The 24360-nt window shown below is 30.9% G+C and overlaps 1 protein-coding gene across 1 annotated transcript; it reads left to right on the forward strand.

The window, feature by feature from the left end:
• The first annotated feature begins 329 nt into the window (after positions 1 to 329).
• LOC105788829 (fasciclin-like arabinogalactan protein 4) lies at positions 330 to 1793 on the forward strand. Its single transcript, XM_012615889.2, has one exon. It carries the CDS (start codon positions 414 to 416, stop codon positions 1686 to 1688), a length of 1275 nt encoding a protein of 424 aa, XP_012471343.1. The 5' UTR covers positions 330 to 413; the 3' UTR covers positions 1689 to 1793.
• The last annotated feature ends 22567 nt before the right edge of the window (positions 1794 to 24360 follow it).

Genomic DNA, 24360 nt, shown 5'->3' on the forward strand with positions numbered 1-24360 from the left:
GACACTCTCTTAACAAAACGACAATGTGACAAAATATTATTTTTAAATTTTTTATTTTGACATGCTATAAAGTCAGAAATTTCATTAAGGGATCTTTAAATTTTATAAAATTTTAAATTAGAACAATAAAATTTTATTTAATCATTAAAAATATAAAAAATAAAAATAATAAAGATGCATTTGAACTCTCATATGGTTTGACGAAAAAAGAGGAAAACATAAAATTAAGTATAGTTTAGGTTAATGAAGAATAAATTTTGTTTAATCATTCGGATCATCCATTTTCACACCATCCACTCGTACTCGCGCACTCACTCGCTCATTCAAACAATCAAAAGCCTCTCTCCACACTCCATCCATTCCTTCACTCTCAAACTCTGCAAAAGACAGAGAGAGAGACCAAGCTTAAAGGCATGACAGTTTCATTCTTTATTTCCCATATTACCCCTCTCACATTCTTTTGTTTCCTCCTCCTATCCTCCTCCGCCGCCGCTGATCTCAACATAACCTCCATCCTCTCCTCCTTCCAAAATCTAACCTCCTTCTCCTCCCTCCTCACCTCCTCATCAGTCGCCTCTGACCTCACGCGTCGCCAAGACCCCATCACTGTACTCGCCGTCCCCAACTCTTACCTCTCCATTCCTCCTGCTTCCGACCTCACGCGCCGCCTCCCACCGTCCTCACTCGGCGACATCCTCCGTTACCACGTCCTCCTACATTATTTCTCCTGGACCGACCTCCTCCAGATCCCGCCGTCCGGCGTCCTCGTAACCACCCTCCTCCAAACAACTAGCCGCGCCCCTGCCAACTTCGGCGCCGTCAACATCACGCGCAACCCGTTAACTAACTCCATTACGATCCAATCACCGGTCACTTTCTCCCCTTCAAACGCCACCGTTTTGTCCGTGATCAAGACGCTGCCGTACAACATCACGATCCTCGCCGTTGATTCCCTCCTCGTTCCGTATGACTTCAATTTAATGACTTCAGAAACCCGCCCTCCCCTGGGCCTCAACATTACCAAAGCCTTAATCGACGGCCACAATTTCAACGTTGCCGCCGCAATGTTATCCGCCTCCGGTGTCGTCGATGAATTCGAAGCCGACGAAGGCGGCGCCGGGATCACACTCTTCGTCCCCACCGACGGCGCTTTCGGCGATCTGCCGGGAAACGTTAGATTAAAGTCTCTTCCGGCGGATAAGAAATCGGTGGTTCTAAAATTCCACGTGCTTCATTCATATTATCCTTTGGGTTCGCTCGAGTCGATCGTGAACCCGGTTCAACCCACGCTGGCGACGGAGGATAACGGCGCCGGCAGCTTCACTCTCAACATTTCTCGAGTCAACGGATCCGTTGCGATCGATACGGGGATTGTTCAAGCGTCGGTTACCCAAACAGTTTTCGACCAAAACCCCGTCGCCATTTTTGGGGTTTCCAAGGTTTTATTGCCTAGAGAGGTTTTCGGGAAAGATTCAGCCGGGGCAATGGCGAAGCCGGGGAATCCTGTGGTGGGGACGAACGTTCAGCCGCCGGAAACATCCCCGTCCCCGGAGAATTCACCTTGGTTAAGCGGTCCAGCTTCATCCCCGTCTGGTTTTCACGAAGATATGAAATCTAACGGTGAGAGATTCCGATTGCAAAGCTGCATTGTTGCTCTATGTTGTATAGGATTGTATCTACTGGTATGAGCTTGAACCTTGAAGTTTATTTTTTTTTACTGCAAATTACTTATTTTTTGTGTTTATTTTTCACAATGAATTGAATTATTGGCTACAAAAGAAGCCATTTTTTAATTTATTTTATGCAAAATTGAGAGGGAAAGTTGCTATATTTTTAATCAGTGTATGTCATAATAATAATAATAATAATAATAGTAATTTATATTAAAAAATCATCATTTTGCTTTCCATCTTGTAGTTGTATAAAAATGTAAAGCTTTTTCTTTTCATTAATTGGATAATTAATGGAATTTTGAAGAACATTCCTCCAGCTTATGCTGCATGGTTTTGTCTCTAAACTTCAATACTTTAATTTTTAATTAATTGGTTTTCTTAATTAGCACACTTTTAAATTTTACTTCCAAAGAGAAAATCATATGGAATTCTTTTTGAAAAACTTTTAACTTAAAATATTGTATATTTTATATATTTAAAATACTCTTCTGCCCAATCATTCAATTATATATTGGATATGCAATTAGAGCCTAGATAATATTTCAAATGAACTAAAAATATAATTTTTCAGCTTAAATTGGAATATTATATTTTAAATCTGATTAGATTACATGTGAGATCGTACATGAGACCACATAAACACGTGTTAAATTTAAAATAGGATACATAGTTACATATAAATAAACAGTAATTATATCATATAATCTAATTCAATATTATTTAATTTAAATAACACTGAAAGAGAGAGTGGGCTGTTGGTAGATATTTTAATTAATTTAAGCAATTGCATAGGTGTAAGGGCAATTGTGAAGAAAAGCTAAGAGAGATAGTGGGTGACTGAAGGCAGGCATGATTCTGGTCTCTTCTGCTTTGGTCCCATCTTTTTCAACGGTTGAGATGCCAGTTTGAGTTTATGATAAAAGCCATGTTTGAGACACTGTAGAAGGGAATCATCATCATAAGTCGGGTCTCTATTTTTTAAATTTGAGTTAAATAAACTTAAAATTTTATTTTGAATAAACTCAGATTAAAAATATTAAACCTGAGTCAAATCTGGTCCACTCGTATTAAAAAATTTTAGATTATTTTTTATATAAAATAAATTTAAAAAATAATATATAAAATACACTAAAAGCATTAAAATAAATATTTCTTAACAAATTAAAATTTATTAAAAAGTCTTTATACTTAAATAACACTAAAATAATTATAACTTAGTAAATAAATATCTCTAAAATAATAGTAAAATTAATAATAAAATAAAAACTATATAATATTTAAATAATAATAATAAAATGACAGCAAAACAATTTATTGAAGTTGAGTCCTACTTAAAGCTTAACCCACTCCATCTTTCTACTTTTCGTGGCTCTGACATGATCAGGTCCATAATCATGGAGTTGCCTGCTCATCGTGGGGTTGTACAAAATGTTGTAACAATGGAAGCCCGCCAGTTTAGAAATTCATTTTTAATTTGGAAAGCTTAATAAAGCCATTACCTTTAATCATCCAAAGTCTAGAGTTTGATGAAGAGAGAAAAGGTATTCCTAAAACGACACCAAACAAAATAATGGAAATTAAAAAGATTGCACTGTACGTTTTCTTCCTTCATAAAGCTAATACTATACTAGCAGGGTGATGCTAAAATCACTACATTATGATATCAATTACATTCATATAGGCAGTAGAGGAGGATTGATTTGATTAATTTATCATTCATTTAATATTTTTTAAAATAAATCTCGAAATATAAGTTTTAACATGATCTTGAATGGTAGGAGTTAAGCAAAAGCTCTAGAGCTCTTTTAGATTGTTAATGGTAGCCACGTCGCCCATATCGTTGGTTATGCTCTAGAGCTTTTCTTTTGCTAGCAATTGGCTATTGTTTTTGGCAAGACAAGACACGATCTTTTGAAATAATAAGTTTTTTGGCCTTTATTTGGCCTCACATGATGATGACACGTGCTCTTTTCAACCCATGGCAACTCCATCTTTCCGTCCTTTGTGATGTTGCTTGAGTTCTCGGGTACTCCTTTTTCACTATCACGACGATAATGATTTGAATAAAGACTTTTTACATTTGGGTTCTGTTTACCTTGATGATTATTAGAGTCTAACTATAAGTCTGAAAATGTAATAGCCTGTTTTCAGTGAAATCAGAACAATGATTTCGAGACTACAAATTCGAGTCTGGAAGAAAAATTATTTTAATATTATTACATGGTCTGCATAATGATAGAAATGTCGTATGGAAATTTTGTTAAGAAAATTTTACCAATTTCATGTTTAATTTAATGAAAAGGATCAAATTGCATAAAGTGCAAAAGTTTGATTCTAATAGCTAAATGGATCAAATAGCTATAGAATTCAAAATTGGAGGTCCTTATATGACAAATAGACCATTTATAGGAGTTAGTAGATAAGGTTTTTTTACAAAAATATTATAAAGAATAAAAAATAACTAAAATGTTATAATTTTTTTATTTACCAAAATAATATATATATATATATTATTTACAAAAATATATAAAAAAACAAACAAACAAAAAAACTGACACCATTTGATCGAGGCCAATTAAATTAGCGGCACCAAAGGTGCCAAATAAATTAATTAGCACCAATGGTGCCAAAGTCATTAAGCAGCACCATGGTGCCAAAGGAAAAAAAAATGTGTAATTGCTTTCTAAGTCCTTCTTATTTATTATTTTCTTTTTATTCCTCTTCAACTCATTTTTTATTTAATAACTCTATTTTAATTTAATAAACTATTCTCATTTAATAACTCTATTTTAATTTAATAAAATATTAAGTAATACTTACTTTTTAAATTAAAATAGAGTTAATAAATAAAGAATTCTAATTAAGTGACTATCTGCAGTTTCAAGGACTTGACATGCAAATTTACCATTTGAATTTTGAAAGTGAATTGCTGCTGCTTGCACTAAAATTGAAATGTGGCTAATTGCTTTCTAAGCCCTCCTTATTTTATTTTCTTTTATTCCCTTCAACTCAATTTTATTTAATAACTCTATTTTAATTTAAAAATTAAGTATTACTTAATATTTTATTAAATTAAAATAGATTTATTAAATGAGAATAGTTTATTAAATTAAAATAGAGTTATTAAATAAAAAAATTGAGTTGAAGGGGAATAAAAAGAAAATAATAAATAAGGAGGGCTTAGAAGGCAATTAGTCACATTTCAATTTTAGTGCGCAAGCAGCATCAATTCACTTTCAAAATTAAAAATGGTAAATTTTCATGTCAGGTCCTTGAAACTGCAGATGGTCACTTAATTAGAATTCTCTCATTTAATAACTCTATTTTAATTTAAAAAATTAAGTATTACTTAATAGTTTATTAAATTAAAATAGAGTTATTAAATGAGAATAGATTATTAAATTAAAATAGAGTTATTAAATAAAAAAATGAGTTGAAGGGAAATAAAAAGAAAATAATAAATAAGGAGGACTTAGAAAGCAATTACACACTTTTTTTTCCTTTGGCACCATGGTGCCGCCAATGACTTTGGCACCATTGGTGCCACCAATTTATTTGGCACCTTTGGTGCCGCCAATTTAATTGGCCTGATCAGGCTGGTGTCAGGTTTTTTTTTGTTTGTTTTTTTTTTGATATATTTTGGTAAATAAAAAATATATATTTTTTGGTAAATAAAAAAAAGTTATAACATTTTAGTTATTTTTTATTTTTTTATAATATTTTTGTAAAAAACCCTAGTAGATAAGTATGCTTAGTCATCTATGGAAAATTAAATAAAGAAAACGACTAAATTGGAAAGAGAAAAGATAAAAGATGATAAATAATAAAATAATTAAAAATATCATCATTTTATCATCTTTCCTAAAATTAAAGACATGGAAACCCTAGTTATGGGTGGAGAGTTCAAGCAAACTATTTTGGCTTGATTAGATCTAGATATTCCAAATACAGAGTTAGAACGAGGAAAAGAAAAAGTATCGGATTAGTAGATTACAAATCCACGAACACTTGTCGATGTAAGTTCGTGTAACTAAATTGTATATTTATATGTTTGAATTGAATGTTGTGTATGTGAATTTTGTAAATTGCCATGTATGAAAATTAATCACATATCTAACAATGTTCGACAAGTATAAAGTCTCGATTGTACAAATGAAAATTTGATAGATACAGTGTTCCCAAATTGGTTGTGGTTCTGCATGTGTTGCGGACACACCATAGCTCAAAAAAGCGTCCCATTATTAGCTCTCATGAGCATCCAATATTAGGCTCTCACAAGCTTCCCGTTATATGGTTCAGCGAGCTTCCCGTTAATAGCTCTTCGGAGCATCCCGATCGGTTATGATCCTGCATATGTTGTGGACACACCGCAGCTCTTATGAGCGTCCTAATATATGGCTCTTCGGAGCTTCTCGTTTAAAGGCTCTTCATGAACATCCTGATTAATGGCTCTTAGGAGCTTCCCGATATTGCTCGCTTGAACTTCCCGTTGCATGGCTCACATGAGCTTCCCGTAATATGGTTCGAAAGAGCTTTCTGTTTACATGTTTGCATGAGAATTCATGTATATGAATTGGTTATTCCCGTTTACTCTGAAGCTCGTAAAGGTTGGAAGCTAGTCGGAGCTACATCACACTATCCATTGGCCCATTTCGGTATATATAGATAACTAATTTTGGTTATAATGGCATGTATAAGTTAATTAACCAAATGTTGGCATGTAATGTTTTGGTTGTAACTAGCCATTGGAATGGCTTGTGGTGAGCATGGTTTTGATGTGTATATAAGAAGTTATATCATGCTTGATGTTGGTGTTTGGTATAGTTAATTGATAGTAATTTTATAAGTAAGTTGGTTGCTTGGATTTATGAAGTGATTATACATGTATAAGACTTGGTTTTAGCTTGATTTTAATGTTTTGTATTGGCTTGTGAATGTGTAAAAGTCTTGATGTAGGTTGAAAGCAAAATGGGTGAGAAATGGGACTTGAAAAATGGTTCATTTTCGTCCAGACGGGCAGAGACACGGGCGTGTGTCTCAGTCGTGTGTGACACACGGCCTAGCACATAGGTGTGTGATCTGGCCATGTGTCCCCTGCATCTTAAAATTGAGAAACAGAATGCTCAAAATTATCCACACAGCCTAGCACATGGGTGTGTGACTTGGCCGTGTGACCCAAATCAGAGAGTTACATGGGTATAAACACGGATTGGAACACGGCTGTGTCCTTATTTCTAATACCCATACGGCCTGAGATGTAATACCCCGAAAATCTTTACAGTAAGATATTATTTTTATATAATAAAATAAGAAAATAAAGCGTCAAAAAGGGGAAATTTTGGAGTTATGTCGACATTGGGTCGTATATTATGACATATTAGTTCAAGAAAGGATTAAATCGTAAAAGTGAGAAAAGTTTTGTTGCCAAAGAATAAATACTCAAAAATTAAGGGGTTAAAGTGTAAATATGAAAAGTTGAAGGACCAATGGTGTAAATATTTTAAGGGTGGAATGATCTAGAAACTAAGAAAAATGGATGGATTAGGACCAAATTGAAAAAGGTGAAGAAGTTTGAGGGACTAAATCACAATTTTACCAAATTAAGTGATGACTCAAGATAGAATTTTAAAAGATCATGAAGGGCAAAATGGTCAATTAGAAGAGAGAGAAATCTAGAAGATAATGATGATGTTGGAGATATTTTAGATTAATTAAATAAATAAATATTAGTTTATTAATATTTTGATTTGATTTTTAAATGATATGTTATTATTTTATTATTTTAATATTTAGTATATATATATATGTGTGTGTGGAAAGAAAGATGAGAAGGATCCAACCCACCATCTTTTCCATGCAATTCACATTAGAAGAGAAGAGAAGAAAGAAAGTTTTACTTTCTTTACAATTTAGTCCTTCCACCAAAAATTCATCATTTTTATCTAGAAATCAAAAGAATTTCCATATCCATCAAGAGAGAAAGATAACAAGGAGACTATGGGGAGCTAGAATATCAAGTTAGATTCAAGAAATAGAAGCTGGAGGAGAGAGAAAATCAAGTTAAAGATTGAAATCAATATGACAAGGTAAGTACATCAAGATTTTAATATATTTTTAAGTTTGATATTATTGAAAAAGCATGGAAATGACGTTAATGTAAAGTTTTTGTATATATGGTCCTATGTTCTTGATATGTTAGTGAAGAGAAAATAAGAGAAAGTGATGAGAAATAGTGTAGAGAAAGAAAATAAGGGTGTTATAAACATGGTAATAAACATTTTGGACAGTAACAGTGGGCTCACTTTGAAAAATCACCATAAATTATGAAAATCGAATTAGAGTATGAATTAATATGGAATTAAATCTTATTGAGTCTAGTTTCTCATAAAAGAAACGGTGTAAGTAATGGAATTGTAAATTATGAGATATAATAAATTTTGTGAGACAAGGTCAGAATGGATTCGGGTTCCCCTGTTCTGACTTGGAAAAATCATTAAAAATTGTAAAAAAAAAAGTTATGGGTTAAAATTTATATGTTTAAAATCCTCAATGGGTCTATTTTTAATATAAACAAATGGGGACATCATCCAAATTCTGAACAAAGAGATAATTAATTTTTAGTGAAGAAGGGTCGGAATTGTCAGACAACAGAACAAAGGTGACTTTAAAGAATAAACTGTACTTATTGGCTGAACCAAAAATTCTGAAAATTTTATGGCAAGAAGGTATGTGAGTCTAGTTTCAGGTAAAATTAGCGGATCCTAATTTGGAGTTCTGTATCTCAAGATAAAAATAATTTAGTGGCTATGACTCAAATGGACAGCTTTGAATAAATTTACAAGTAAATTGTGAAATCATAGATAATGTTACTTATAAGCATGTATTATAAATTAAGGATGTGGAATGAAGAGGAGGAGGATGAAATATATATATTTATTAATATTCAGTTAGCATGGATAACTTGCACGTTTTAGACTCAGGGACTAAATTGAATAAAAGTAAAACTTTAAGGGTAAATTTGTAAAATGTCAAAAAGTGACCAAATTGCATGAAATGAATTGTTTTATTATTTAAATTAGTAAATGGAATGAAATATTAATTTAGATCAAGATTGGGTGAAAATTTGAGAAAATAGAAAACTTCCAAAATATCCACAATTTTGGTATTTATGCAATTTAGTCGGGTAAGCTCGAATGAGCTATATTCGTAATAATTTTAATTGAAGTGAATGCTATTTGGTAATGAAAATTATATATGTATGTGTGTATTATTATTGGAATTAAATTATTATTGGTAATATGTATAATTATTTGATACATTTAGCTGATTATCAGAAGCTAAATTGAGTTGGAAGCTTGTTGGAGATATATCACAGTATCCATTGGTTCTATCGGTAATTTTGGATGATTTGATTCTGGTTATAATGGCATGTATAAGTTAAATTGGTTAACGTTAGCTCATTAATGTATTGATTTTGATTGGTTATAAATATGAATGCTAGATAAAAATGAAATGTCTGAAAGTTAATTAGTAAACTCCGGTAATGCCTCGTACCCTATTTTGGTGTCGAATACGGGTAAGGGGTGTTACATGAAACACGGGTGTGTCTCTTGATCGTGTGTGACACACGGCATGGCCACACAGGCGTGTGTCCCCTGCACCTAGAAAATAAATTTTAAAATTTTACGAAAAATTCTCTGAGTACCCGGATTAGTCCTAATTTATTTCTTTTGCATATTTTGGGCCTTAAGGGCCCATGTAAGGGACAATATGATTGATTTCTGATATGAATGAGAAATGATATGAAATGTTTGTACTTGATCTGTAAACTTCGGTAATGCTCCGTAGCCCTGTTCCGGCAACGGTTATGGGTTATGGGTGTTACATGAAATTAGTCACGAATCGTTTTCAGTCTGTTGCCAAAGGTGGTTAGTTAGTTGACTTTGTACTCATTATTTCAGATCAATGTATCAATTTTGCAGTTTCATCATTTTTATTGTTCATTCATTTTTTTCCTTTGTTTTTTTTTCTTTAAACACTTTCATATTTCAACCTTTAATTTTGTTTTGTAATTCATGTTATATGGTATCAGAGCCTATATTTTTATTTATTTTTTGATGTTCAATGGTGGATTTCATCAACGTTGTTGATGTAACTCAACATGGTAGACATAGAGGCTAGCAATGCTTATCAATTATGTAGTTTCATCATTTTTACAATTTCTTTATTTTCTTCTTTTTTAAACTCTTTCATATTTAAGCATTTTATCTTGATTTGTTGTTCATTTAATAATGGTTAAGTGTGCCAAAGTCCTTCTTTGCTCCAAATCATCAGTAGGAGACTTGATTTGAGCAATGGAGGCCCATTGTCCTTCAAAAAATGATAGAGGTTTTATGTGCCTTTTTGGGGCTTTGATTTGTATGGGTTCGAGGTCCTCAACTACTTTTCTCGTGCTATGTAGTTGGATATGCAACTTTAGTGGTCTTTGTTTGTATTAGATGTTGGTTATTGTTTGATGTAATACCCTCTGTATTTATGAAAAGAAACATTTGATAAAATAAAGTTTAATTTTGATTTAATCACACATTTAAAAATAAATAAATTTAATTATTTTTATGTTTGATCAGTGAAATTGTTTGTATATGTAATAATTAAATGTGGACTAGTTTAGTATTATCGTTGTTGTTGTTGAAAAATGCTTTTGTAAAATTTAGTTTAGAAAAAATGATTTTTTTAAATTGTTGTGAAAAGTGTAGTTTTTACTTTTTTATTTCAAATGTCGAGCTAATGTTAAAATTACTTTTAAAAGTTTAAAATTTATTTTAGACATGATGTTATATAGTAAATAATAAGTAAATTTAATTAATATTCAATAAGTTTTAGCTTGGTTGACATTGATATTATTGCCAATGTAGGAGGATGCAAGTTTGAGCGTGTTTAAGTATGTTGTATCCTCATATTGAAGTTTTGGGAAAGAGTTATGGGTAGTTCTAGACATTGTATAGAAAAAGTAATTAAAATAAAATTTTTTAAAATTTTAATTTGAATATACATACCATATTTTAGATATTAAAATCACATACAAATTGAAGCTTAAGTTGTGGCCCATTAGTCGGATGTTCACCTTCCTCAAGAATAACCTAGATTTGAATCTTCATTGTAAAAAAAATACATACAAATTATAAATCTTACAACTTCGAATATATAATGCTATATATTTAAAATAAATTTCAAAAAGAAAAAGAATTGTACATCCAACATAAATATTACAAAAATAAATATTTGATATTTATAATTTTAAATAAATACATTAATGTATATAAAAATAGATTAATAAATAGAAATAATATTTGGTACAATGTTAGTGGAGTTTTAAGATTCCACAAGTAAAGTGAGGGGTCTTATAGAGTATAGTAAAATATTAAAGAAAATAAATGTTTTAAAAAGAGATACATAACAATTTTTTAACATTGCTTGTGGAATAAAAAGATACACTGTTAGTATAACAAATATTAATTTTAATAAATAAGTTTTTTTCTTTTACCATTATTCCCATTAAAATTAAGTTTTTTAATTATAAAAGCATCATTGTGATTAAAATTGTTTTAACTAGTCAAAAGTGCTTTTGAACTACTAAAATAATTTTATTAAAATCACATATTACAATTTTTTTGAATAATTTCATTATAGATTCTGATTATATCTACTCTTTTTATCCTAATGCCTAGAATTACTCATAGTTCCTCCTCAACCCATAAATAAGAGAATAATATACTTCAGCGCTTTCGAACCCACGCCCTCATACATTAACAACAATGCCCATTAAGACTCAATCCACAATCACATATTACATTTTACATTAAATGAAAGCTGAAATTTAATTTTGAGATTTATATTTTGCAGTCAATATTTTTAATTGATCTTAAGAAACATGGATTCTCTCATTACCTCTGTAGAATCTGTATTGATGGATTCCTTTTTGATGGTCCAACAATGATTACCCATATTAGAATTACAACTCAAATCTTTTGTTCTCTTTCGATGGTCCAATTATGATTACCCATTTTAATACAATTACAACTCAATGGGCCTTCATTTGGGTTGTGTCAACTTTGAACATTCATTTCAAGTCAATACCATACTTTATCCCTTCAAGAAATATAATCATAGGTCACCAAGAAAACCCTAAAACAAGGAGATAACTTGTTCCCATGGTCAATTCAATTTGAATTTATGAGTGAAATGAATTGGTCATAAGGAAAGAACAAAATTTTGGGTCAAATTTTTTATAAAAAAAAATTCCAAGATGATGGTATTTAACGAGTATGGCATATATACTGTTTTCTAGAATAGAACAGAAGAAAGTTGAATCAAAGTGAAACATTAGAGATAACCAAGATGTCAAAGCAATTGAGTTATTGTTGAAATTCAGCAATGTTGACAACTTCAAAACACCCATAACATTACACTCATTGCAAAAATAAACTTTCTCCATTTGATTTCAAAATAGTAAGTCAAGACCTATATATGGCTTTTGGATTGAATGGCAAGTCATATTTTAAAGATTGACTAGGTGATCCAAGTGGTTAAATTATAAATTCATTTTGATAGTCAATTATTTTTTAATAAAAATTATGAAATCAGTTTAATTGTCTTTTTTTATTATTTCAATTTTGATTTTTAAAATTTTAAATTAGTAAATATAAAATTGTACTTTGGCTTCTTAAAATGGTAAAAATTAATTTAATCTTTTAAAAATTATAAATGTATAAGTTATTAAATATATAATTTAATGTCGATTTTTTAACTTTAACCTACATTTAGAAAGAAAAGAATAATATTGACAAGATTCGATGTAATTTAATTTCGAATTTATTGAAAGTTTAATCAATGTGTGGAATATGGAAAGTTTAATAATAATAAGAATAATAGTGGTGAGACACATAACATAAGACAAGATGCTACCCCATGGGCGCATGTGGTTGGAGTTTGAGAGAGCTAAGGCTAAGATTAGATTAGGCAGACAGGGACAAGATGTCACTTGAGTGGTCGCGTGCTTCCCTTTAAAAAATTGTACCCTTTCTTTTTTACTTTTTGTAAAGATTTTTTAATCTGAATTTGAATTTTGTTTTGTTGGCTTTAAGAAATATAAAGGATATTGGTTGTGTCAATGGCACGTTTTGGATGCAACGTTTGTTGTGATTCCCTTTTCACTTAGGTTGCCGTCTACTTTGCCATATATGTTTCACATTCTTTCACAATAATTTTCAACAATTTAACAGTTTTGGATTACGAAGAAAGCAAATTAAATTAAGAATCTTTTGAAGACTTTTTTCCGAAAGAAGTATGTTCACGTACAATTTTTCATATTTGATTTTTTGTGAAAAAGATTGAAGTTCACATTAACGGCAATATTTAACGAATGCTTGTTTATTTTATTATTTATATGGGAGTGAAAGTATTTATTTATTCATTGTGAAGAAAAAAAACCTTGTCATTGAAGATCTTAATGATGAGGGTAATATGTCATTAGCCAATTCGTAGCAAAACAGTCAAGATATACATAGATAAACGCACCGCTCATCCAAAATAATTTTGAAAGAAGCTATTGAAGTTACTAAGCCTAATCTTAAATAGAGGACACCTCAATTTCTTACTCACACTCATGTGCAAAAAAAAAAAAAAGAGAGATGAAGATTATGGATGAGAAAAGTTTTATCAATGAAAGAAATATCCAAAAAGATGGGTTTATAGAGAATGGTATTCACATTTTCTGGAGCAAAACGATCTCATGCTTTCTGAATCCTATGCCAAAACTTATGTGAAGAATTCTATTCCATCTTTGATATTCCATTATAGACAAGAATGGTGAAGATGAGATGATGATAAGTTTATTGCAGATCATGATCATCTGGCTTCCCAACTTACATATAAAGTCTGATCCAGTTGGCCTGGTGGACAAGATTTTAAAACTTCGGAGGTTGAGCCTACCTATGTTTCATTACAAGCCATTGCCATGCAAAACTTGCTACCATCTTTAATTTTACTTTTTTTAATTGTTAAGTCAATTGCAATTCAACATGTATCCGATTAGAGGAATTTAACCAACCCAATATATATATCACATAAAAATTGGATAAAACAAAATCAAACTTAGAGTTTAATTCTATTCTTTCATTTCAGTTTGATATTCAAATCTCAATATTTATAATCAATCTCAATCTTTTTTTATTTTGTCGTTCACTATAAGTGAAGTGCTCATTTGGACAATTTGAATCAAATATATTCGAGTATCTTAATGAATTTTTTAATTGAAATTCTTATCATTATATATTGTAAATAGGTTTAGACAAAGAGATGGAAAGAGAGGGGATATTGAGAAAGTTTCGATTTTGAATTTATCGCTTTAAAATCATATCTAGATTCATGGAATAAATTAGATCAAATTTCAATTTAATCTGAAATATTAGTAATATGTGAAAGATAGTGAGAATATGTTAATTAGTGGGGATTGATGGTGGTGATCTTGATGGCTGACGACAATGACCATGGTGGCTCATGCCTCCCCCCAATTTGTCATTAATAGATTTTAATTTCCAGTCAAACTCTCTCTAGATAGTGTGTTCACTCAATGGCTAGCATTCTCTTTTTTTATTTCTTAAAACCTTCACCAAGTCCTTGCAAATTAAGCTACAACTCTTACGTGGAGTTAGGATGATGAAAAAAAACTTAATATTTTAAATGAAAAATATTGGAAAAACCTTACCTTCATATAAAGTTTGAACTAAGTTATCATGAACGTGTTTGAATTCCCTTTTTGCTTGTCCAGTTTGAAACCACAAGCAGAAAGCTAGAATTTTTAGAAGTCAAAAAGGGAGGGTAACATTCTTTTTTATAAACAAATTTTACCAACTTCATCTGATGATTCCATATTTCCACTGTAAACTATGCAAAGAACAAAAAATGGGTTTTTAATTTGGTTGTGAAAGCATTGATAAGATTAAAAAAAAAAACACAGGATTCAGATAAGACAGGTTAAATTAGGTATTTTCAGATGTTGGTGTTAGGTATCTAACACCCAAAGAGTGCATATATTCCTTTGTTCCAAGAATTGTGATTTATAGAATGTTTATTCCTCAATATTAAGTGCTTTTTCTTCCTAAAAATGGGTTAATTACATCTGTTTCAATTTTTAAAATATTTTAATTAACTGTTTAGCTATTACTTTGATTTACGTAAATTAAATTGTAAATATATATATATATATATATATATCTATATATGTATGAATCACGTGAAGTTGGCATAATAAGAGACACAAAATCTTCTAAATTTTATTAATAGTGCTATATCTTGATTGCCCATGCAATAAGTATACCTAAAAAATTATTTCAAAATTTGGGTTTAGATAAACATAAACAACATGAATCTCTCCAACCCTAAATAAAATTGTGGATTAGATAAATTATGCCAAATAGAAAGAAGAGAAGACAATGAAATAGACGGTTGTAGTATGAGTCAGCAACGCATCTATCAATTTGTATATTACTATTTATCTATATATAATATACTTTTTTCTTAAAGTATTTATAACCCCTAATTTTTAATTAAATGAAGAAAAAAATACCACATCACTTAAACTAGACCTAATTATGGGTCGGGCTACCCGTCTAAGTCCAAAGACCTGCCCGAAAAATAGGAGGGTTTGAGAAAAATATAAGCTTAAAAAATGGGTTTGGATAAAAAAATATTAGACCTAGGCCTTGGGTACGATTTTTAGCTCGGGCCCAACCTAGCCCAAATCTGATTAAATTTTTTCCCCTGATGCTTTTTTGCTACAATTTTGTTGTTGTTTTGCTGTTATTTTACTATTATATTATTACTATTTTGTTGTTATTTTTTAGATATTGTATAACTTTTATTTTATTGTTAATTTTGCTATTATTTTAGAGGCATTTGTTTGTGAAGTTGCAATTCTTAGTGTTATTTAAGTATAAATATATATTTTAATGTATTCTCTATTTGTTGGGAAACATTTATTTGAATGTTTTTAGTGTATTTAATGTATGATATTTTAAAATTTATTTTTATATAAAAATGGTATAAAAATTAATACGAGCGGGCCGGGTCAGGTTCGAATTTAACATTTTTTATTTAAGTCGGACTTGTGCAAAATTTTAAGCTCATTTTTCGGGTTGGACTGAACCTAAAATCTACAAAACGAGCCTAAATTTTAGTATCGGCCTGACCCGACTCTACCCATGATCAATTCTACTATAAAACCTATAATTTAAAAAAATAAAATAGCAATGTGTTAATTGAGTTAATAGAGATCAAACTTATATTATTGTGTCAAAGATATTTAAGTAAATCATGATTGTTGTTTCGTGTTTACTTATATAAAATGATGAGTGTTTTAAAACAAAGTCCACGATGGTAATAAAAGAAAGACCCACTCATGACAAAGCTCCAATACGAGATTGAATTGAATTAAATTAAAGACTAAAAATGAAATGATGCTTCCTTCTTAATACCCTAATTTATTAATTATATATACTTAAAAGTCAAAATTTTAGGCACCCCAAACTACACATATATAAAAATAATATATTTGTGTAATCTCCAGCTTGATGAATCAATGAATCAGGCCACTATATTTCTTCTGGAACTGTTTAAAGTTTTCATAAAAAATGCAGATTTAATGAATTAGTCATTATTCATGATAGAAGTTTCTTGGGAATTATTAATTATTTTCAATGTAGATGATGATGATCAAGGAAGGGTTTTAGTCCAAGATTTAGATTCCTTCTCCACCTTTTCAAGTCAATATCCAACCTATTTTAGTGTTTAATTCCTTATTCTCACTTCTATTGGTTGATGTGTGAATCCTTTTCTTCTTTTTTTTTTATCAAATAATTTGTTTTTCATCTTTTAGGTTAAAAGAATACTTGTAAGTTTCTTCATCTCAAAGCATTAGAAAAGAAAAATATGATTATGAGGGTGAAACATGTTCATTTAGTGTTGTTGATATATAGTATTAACGGAGATTAAGATGGAGAAAGAATTGGCATTTTCCTCTCCTCTTGATTTCCGTTGATATTGTGTATCAACCAGAGTAATATTTTTTAAAATAATAAAACCTTAAACCATCGTCTCTAAATTTTAATCAATTATTTATTTTAATAATATATGATGGTGGCGATGTCTATAATTGCAAAAATTGAAGTCAAACCCATAAGAAAATACTTATATTTTTATTAATCAAATAGAGTCTAAAGTTTATATACAAATTAAGAGCAAGGTTCCAATATGGATTAAGTTCATGTTCTTGGGAGAGGGTAAAGAAAAGAGGCAAAGTTTGTGTTAATTGTGGAATTAGATTAATTAGTGTTCAACATCATGATAATGGAAGGCACTAAGTTGGTTTAAAACAACCTAATATAACAGTAAGTACTAAAAGAGTGAAAGCTATGCCGAAAGTTGATTCATCCAGATATATATAATGGGATTTTATTTTGGATAATTATTTATAAGTGAAGTTTAAAAGTTGCCAATGTCTTCTTTATTTTACTTTATTTCTTAAAAATATAGTTTAAATGAAACTTGGTAGTAATTTTTTAGTTTTTGCATTAAAAAAAATTCAATATTTGATGTATTATTAGTGGAGTTTTTATACCCTCAAAGTTAGGACACGTGTCAACACAGTGAAACACTAGAATCAATCTCTCCACCCTCCATCATCAGATCCCCTCTACTCAAACATATTCCTTGAAGGTGACCTCGATCGCCTGCTCCCATGACAAGACCACTTGCTCATCAGGCACCCGCTTTTTAAAGTGCTAAGGCTTCTCTAAATGTGAATACACCTCTAATGATGAATGGGTCTCACTAAAAAATAACAACAACCTCGTATTACTTGGGACCACTTCGTCTACACCTCACGTACACTGTCAGCACGTTCGCCTTAATTACCTACCATGTCATACTACAAGATAAGAAAACCTCGCTTATAACTACCTTCCCAATGATGAAAAACGATTGACTATTGAACCCTTGAAGTTACTCTGCACAATCATTCTCTCTCCGAGCAATCATCATGTCCTCTTGTATGTGTTCGGTTCTCCGTCTCTTTAGGTGAAACGACCTCCTTAACACCACCACTTACTCTACTCCTTATTGTATACTGTATCAACATAAAAAAAATATTAAATATTAAAAAATTAGGATATGTGGCTTTATTTGAAACTAGCTTGTGAAGTAAAAAAAAATCAATTAACAAAATAAAATTATCATCTATAATTTATAAAGCAAGGACCTTGACTTTAGAAAAACAAAGATATTAATCTTTTATGAATATTATAAAAGCCATTAATTTGATAATAATAATAATTTTTTTTTGAGGAAGAGGGTTGAGAAGAATAAGATAGTAATTAAGTAAGTTTGTTTTTTCTCATTCAAAATAAAATGCAATGCATGAATTGAAAATATATAGCCACCTTAATTTTATAGTAAAGATATAAGAAACAGCTAGAAAATAAATAAATTAATGGTACAAACTTGGTCAAATTAAAGAGTTGGGAGATTTGGTGGATTAAAATAAGATAATTAATTAATTAATTAATATGAAATAGAAAGGATAATTGAAGTGTATATTTGACTAGATAATGTTTTGAATTGTTTGGTTATATATGTTCTAGAAATATTCAATAAAGATGGCAAAAAAAAAGGCTAATATAATAACTATTTTACTTGCAAATTAAATACATTTACAATATTTTATTTAACAAATTTTTAATGTTACATGCATTTTATATAAGAGGAGGGTAAAACTCTAATAACAATGCGACTAGCGAGATTCGAACCCAAATCATACTCAAAACGATGAACATTCTATGTAAGTTTAAGCGTTTAACTTTTTACTCCTTTAATAATGTTTTTATTTTATATAATTAATGTAAAGTGGTGTTATTTGAATTATTAAATGTAATTAAAATATATTAACTATTTTAAAAGTGTAACACTAAAAAAACTATAACAATTCTAGTGAAAATAGTAATGAAATTTTGTATGATTTTTTTTTTGGTAAAAGAAAACATAAGTCGAGCCTAGTTACAAGAAAATATGCTAATTACTAATTGACTCCTCAAGAATACTCGAGTATTCTTATCTAAAAAGGTATTGATTTCATGCGACAACTCCTCAAGAACCACAAAATGCTCAAAATCACTACTAGTCATCTTGGTTAAATGATCCGCTACTTTATTATTTGTTCTTCGGATACTTCTGAATTTTACTCTCCAGTCTTTGAGACACAAGTCATGAATCAGTTGAACTTCAACAACACTACTCACCGATGCAAGACTCATTTGAAGAATTTCAATAAGCAAAGCATTATCACTCTCCAATTCTACTTGCCTAAACCCTTTTTATTCCAAACTAGTCTCAAGCATTCGAGAACAACTTTGGCTTTAATCTGGAAAATATTTGTAATACTTACTGACATCTTGAAACCAAACAACCAGTCACTGCTTGGTCGTCGAACCACTCCGCCAATTGCTGCTCTTGAACTTCATCTTGATAAGGAACCATCAACATTAATTTTGGTCCATCGAATAGATGGTTTTTGCCAACCGTTTAACGACATAGTAGTGCATGCCCATCATCCAATTGCACCTCCAATTTGCAAGGACTTAGTCCAAGTGACAACGGAAAAAATAATACCTATGGTATTCCCGTTCGCCCTGTTAAAAATGGCATCATTCCTACTTTTCCAAATAAACCAACAAGTAGTCCATAAAAAACCTCCCATTGGCCAAATTAAAAGCATAATTACCCTCGTTCTTTAAGTTCCACGTGATCCACTATTCAAGGGGAAAGCTGAAAAAAACATCTCCAAAATTTCATAGGGAGAACTGCTTTCCAAACTGATTGAGTAGAAGAACAGTCCCTAACAGCATGTAAAGTAGATTCCAATATAGCACCGCAATGTTCACAACAAGGAAAATGACTCATACCTCTTCTAGTACGTTCCTCGTTTATCAATAGACGACTTCTAATAAGCAACCAAAAAAATATTCTGACTCGTTGAGGTGCTACAAATTTCCATATTATATTGTCGTTTCTAAAAGATTCTGAATCAGACTCAACAAAAAAATGCTTGTAAGTTTCCGCGATAGAAAACTTCCCTGTTGATGTCCATTTCCAAGAAATAAAATCCAATCCAGCAATATTAGAAGGTGTTTTATGGTTAATAATATGTGTTACAACCTCACGGGGTTGATCTGAAGATAACCCTTGCATGTTTCAAATTCCATCCGAAAGTGTCACATCGTATACTAGGATGGATTCATCTGGTTTTCCGGATCCAAGGTAGATTTGTCTAAGAGGACCAATTTCTCGTACCCATTCATCGTTCCAAAAATCAACAAGATGACCATCCTAGATAATCCAAATTATACCTTCCTTGACCTTGTCCCAAATGTGCATTAAGGATCTCCATAAGTAAGATGGATTACTATGTCAAATATCATCATGTATCAAACTTATGACATTATATTTGTTCCTTAGGATTTTGACCTAAAAGGCATTTGTATTAGCAATATGATTAAATCCAATCTTTATAAGGAACAACTTATTTCGGACTTGCAAGCTTCTTAGCCCTAGACCACCATTATCTTTGGCTTTACAATAGGCATTCCAGCTTACTAGTGATGGCTTACGATGACCCTCGCAAAAAAGTGCGATCCAATCTTTCAATTTCATTACAAATCGTGATAAGAATTCTTGCAGTTGACATGAAATAATTGGGAATGGACAACAACACAGATTTTACCAATGTGAGACATTGCATGAGACTTGGGATGATGTGAAAGGAGGAAGTTTCTGGCAATTTGATTATCTGCATTATCTGGTGGTTTAATCACGTTTCTATTCTGGCAGCTTGGTTGCAATATAGTGGTTTGACCACATGTATCCAATCTGGCAGTTTTAATTGCAAAATTTTGGTGGCACTGCCCACAGTTATTTGTTGGTGTGATTTGGCTGGACGAGTTTTGGGGGGACTCTATTTTGGTGTGTAGCGGAGTTAGGTAGGATGTTTTTTGATAAATATGCATTCCGATCTATTTTAAAAAATACCGCATCTGTATAAACATCATTCCCTGTATAGCTTTGTTTAGTTCTGCTCTGTTCTGTTCTGTTCTGTCATGTTTTGCTTTGCCCTATTCTAGTGGGTTTGTGTTGTTCTATTATATTATCATGATGGCAACCTCCGTAAAACTCTAGTCTGTTCTGTTCTAGTTTTATACTCGCTATTAAGTTCTCTGTATTACTCTGATTTGTATACTATGTTTTGTTAATTGTAATTGATGTTGGTTAGACATTGGACTTTATAGCTCACCTTTTGGTTTTGTATTTGTGTGTCCAGGTAAGTCTCTGACTTAGGACTGGACGGCGTGTGGGAGCTCGAACTTTTTTGCAAAAATGTAAAAATTCTTTTGATCTTTTGGGTTTGTAGTGTGTTTCTGAGCTCGTCTTGGCTTTTGCTAAATTCACCAATATCTGTTAATTTTTAACGCGAAACTACAAAACCCCTTAAGTCGACAAAACAGATTTCGGTTTTCAACGTTAAACTCCAAAAATATTTTTCGTCACGAATCAAATAAACTTTTGGATGTTTTTTGGATAATTTCTAAAATCAATTTTCAATACGCTAGTGTAACTCGTCCAGATTCGGTTTAAACTTCTAGGCCAGGTTTGGGGTGTTACACAAAACAATAATTGATTAACATAATTAACTCTAATATATTAATTAAGTGATAATTATTATGCTTAGAATTCTATTCAAGTAAGAACTCTATTTTTACATCAATAAAATTAGAAGAATTTTTTTAAAAATAAAATTAGTTTACGTAAAAATTTCTTAAAATTTGAATTATAATTATCATAAGTTTTTCTTATATTTTCTCTGTAGAGTTCTATTCAAGTAAAAACTTTATTTTAAAATTAACACAACATTTTTTAAGTAAGAATTGTAAATTAAATTAGAATATTTTTAATGTGTAATAGTTATCACAATTTTTATTAAATTATAATTAATTTTAAATGTACAATTATCACAACTTCTATTTCACTTTTTTCGAGCTGTTGCTAAATCCATGGGTAGACAAGAGACAACCTGGCGAACTGAAACATCTTAGTAGTCGGAGGAAAAGAAAGCAAAAGCGATTCTCGCAATAGCGGTGAGTGAAATGGGAGCAGCCTAAATTGTGAAAACGAGGTTGTGGGAGAGCAATAAAAGCGTCGTGCTGCTAGGTGAAGCGGTGAAGTGTTGAACCCTATATGGCGATAGTCCAGTAGCCGAAAGCATTACTAGCTTACGCTCTGACCCGAGTAGCTTGGGGCACGCGAAATCCCGTGTGAATCAGCAAGGACCACCTTGCACATGTGAATCACGTGTAACTTTTTTTATTTAAAATGTGAATTTAGTAATATTATGGAAAATAAAGGGCATTCTCGTCAGTTTAAAAGTTTTTCCAAACTCGTGCTTTTATATATACAAATTTTTAATGTTACAAGCATTGCATGTGATTTTACACGTTTAATTTTTAATTAGTTTTTAAATAATGTATTTTTAATTATTGTAATTAATTTTTAATTCATTATTCAAATGGTTAAATATAATTACCTTATTTACCCGATTGAGTCTTAACTCGATTGACACTAATCACGTGTAACCTTTCAAGGCATGTATCAACCACTATCTTTAAGGTTCTATTTGTCTCCACCTAGCAAATGAGCTTCAAGCAAATGAATTTCGAGGACACAATGAAATCCAGTGGCTATTTGTGTTTTGCACTGATGAAAATAGTTCACTAAGTATTGAGCAGAGTATAACAAGAAAATCAATTTCTATAAAGAATTGCTGCAATAATTTTTATATAACAATCTAAGAAAAATAGAAGATGGAGGAAGAACATAAAGAACTTTTGAGAACTTTTTAGGTATAGTATCCAAATGAAATCTCACTCCTATTTATAAGAATTCTCATGTCTCTTCATAGAGACATATCTTTTCAATAGGTGTCTTTTCTAGATAATCATATATCTTAATCAGACATGATTATTCAAGTAACATCTCATGAACAAATATAAAACTTGAATAGTTATATTTCTTTGTTAAAAAAATCAAGTGATACGAGTCTTCATATTTAAGAGACATTGAAACACGCTAAATCCGATCCTTTAGAAAGATCCAAGTATGACGTGTCACTACTTAATAATCGATTTAAGTCTAAAACCAGTTCTGACGTAAACTTTGCATAACTTCAGTATTTAAATAAAACATTTAACAAATAAAAAATAACAATGTATAAGCCATGTTGCACATAAGTTTTAGTATGATATTTCCAAGAAGCAAAGTATAGTTCTTTGAAACCAAACCATAAAACTTTAAAGAGACTTCATTAAAAACATAATTTAACAAATAATTGTTCTTTTATAAATTCTTCTCAAAATACATATAGATGTCACCCTTACATATCATGCACAGTACAAAAGAAACAAATATCTCACAGTGGCAATAACGCTCTGGCGTAGTCTTTTAGTCTTTCAAACAACAGGCCTGAGAAGAAAAAGGTAATGCTATAAGTTCATAAGAACTTAATGAGTTCCAAAGAGATCTTAAATAAGAATATTGACTACATAAATAGGCCTTTTAAAAAGGGTTTCATAAACATTAACACAGAGTACGCCTAATGGCGTATACAGATCACAAATAGACTCAATACGCCGATGGCATGTCGTATGGGTGAATTCTATTATTCTAACTCAACATAACTCAGACAATCCATTTTCATGTCAACCACATACTCAATTTTCAGAATTAGATACATAACATACGGTTTCGGTTCATTCATATACATTCTCCCCTCTTAAATCCTCATTTTAGTATCATACGATATAATATGTTTTATCATGATTTACCAATTCGCTTTGCAATATATTTGCCCTACCGGAGGCTACACAAACATATCTCATCATCTTCATTTCCACGTATTAGTTTATTTCATATATTTCATATCAGAAGCAGATGATAGTGGCTTAACATGAGAATGACTTTCACTTCATAACACAGACGTACTTAACTCAAACCAACAATTCTGGACAATCACAATTCACACATAGACACTTTTCATACCTTACAGAGAGAGTACTTACCTTAATCAACTATCAAATAAAGAAAACCACAACACATGGAAGTAATAAGGAACTCATAAAAAATAATAGCAAAGTCTATAAAATAGGTCCTTTGCCTTTATCATTCAGACCTTCAGTAGCTTCTTAAGCTAAAATAAGGATAATTAAACATATCAGTTTACTGACCTATCAAATCTGAACATGCACGCAAGAAACACCAACTCTTAATCCAGAACTAGGAAGTTTCTTTCCTTACATATCATTATAATATTTATGCATGCAGAACCATAAAAACCTAAATAACTTTGAGAATATTCTAGGGTTTATCAACAATTACCAGTGAGCTAAAATGAACGTTTAAGTTAGCTTAATACAACGAACCCAACTGGAGAAGTTTTATGGACTTAAGTTTTTAGAAAGTTCAAATAAAATCAAGGAAAAGAAGAAAACAAAGATAACACAAAGGTTTTCAGAGAAGACACCGTCATTCT

This window comes from Gossypium raimondii, chromosome 2, assembly GCF_025698545.1.
Source record: "Gossypium raimondii isolate GPD5lz chromosome 2, ASM2569854v1, whole genome shotgun sequence".
In the NCBI taxonomy this organism is placed as follows: Eukaryota; Viridiplantae; Streptophyta; class Magnoliopsida; order Malvales; family Malvaceae; genus Gossypium; species Gossypium raimondii.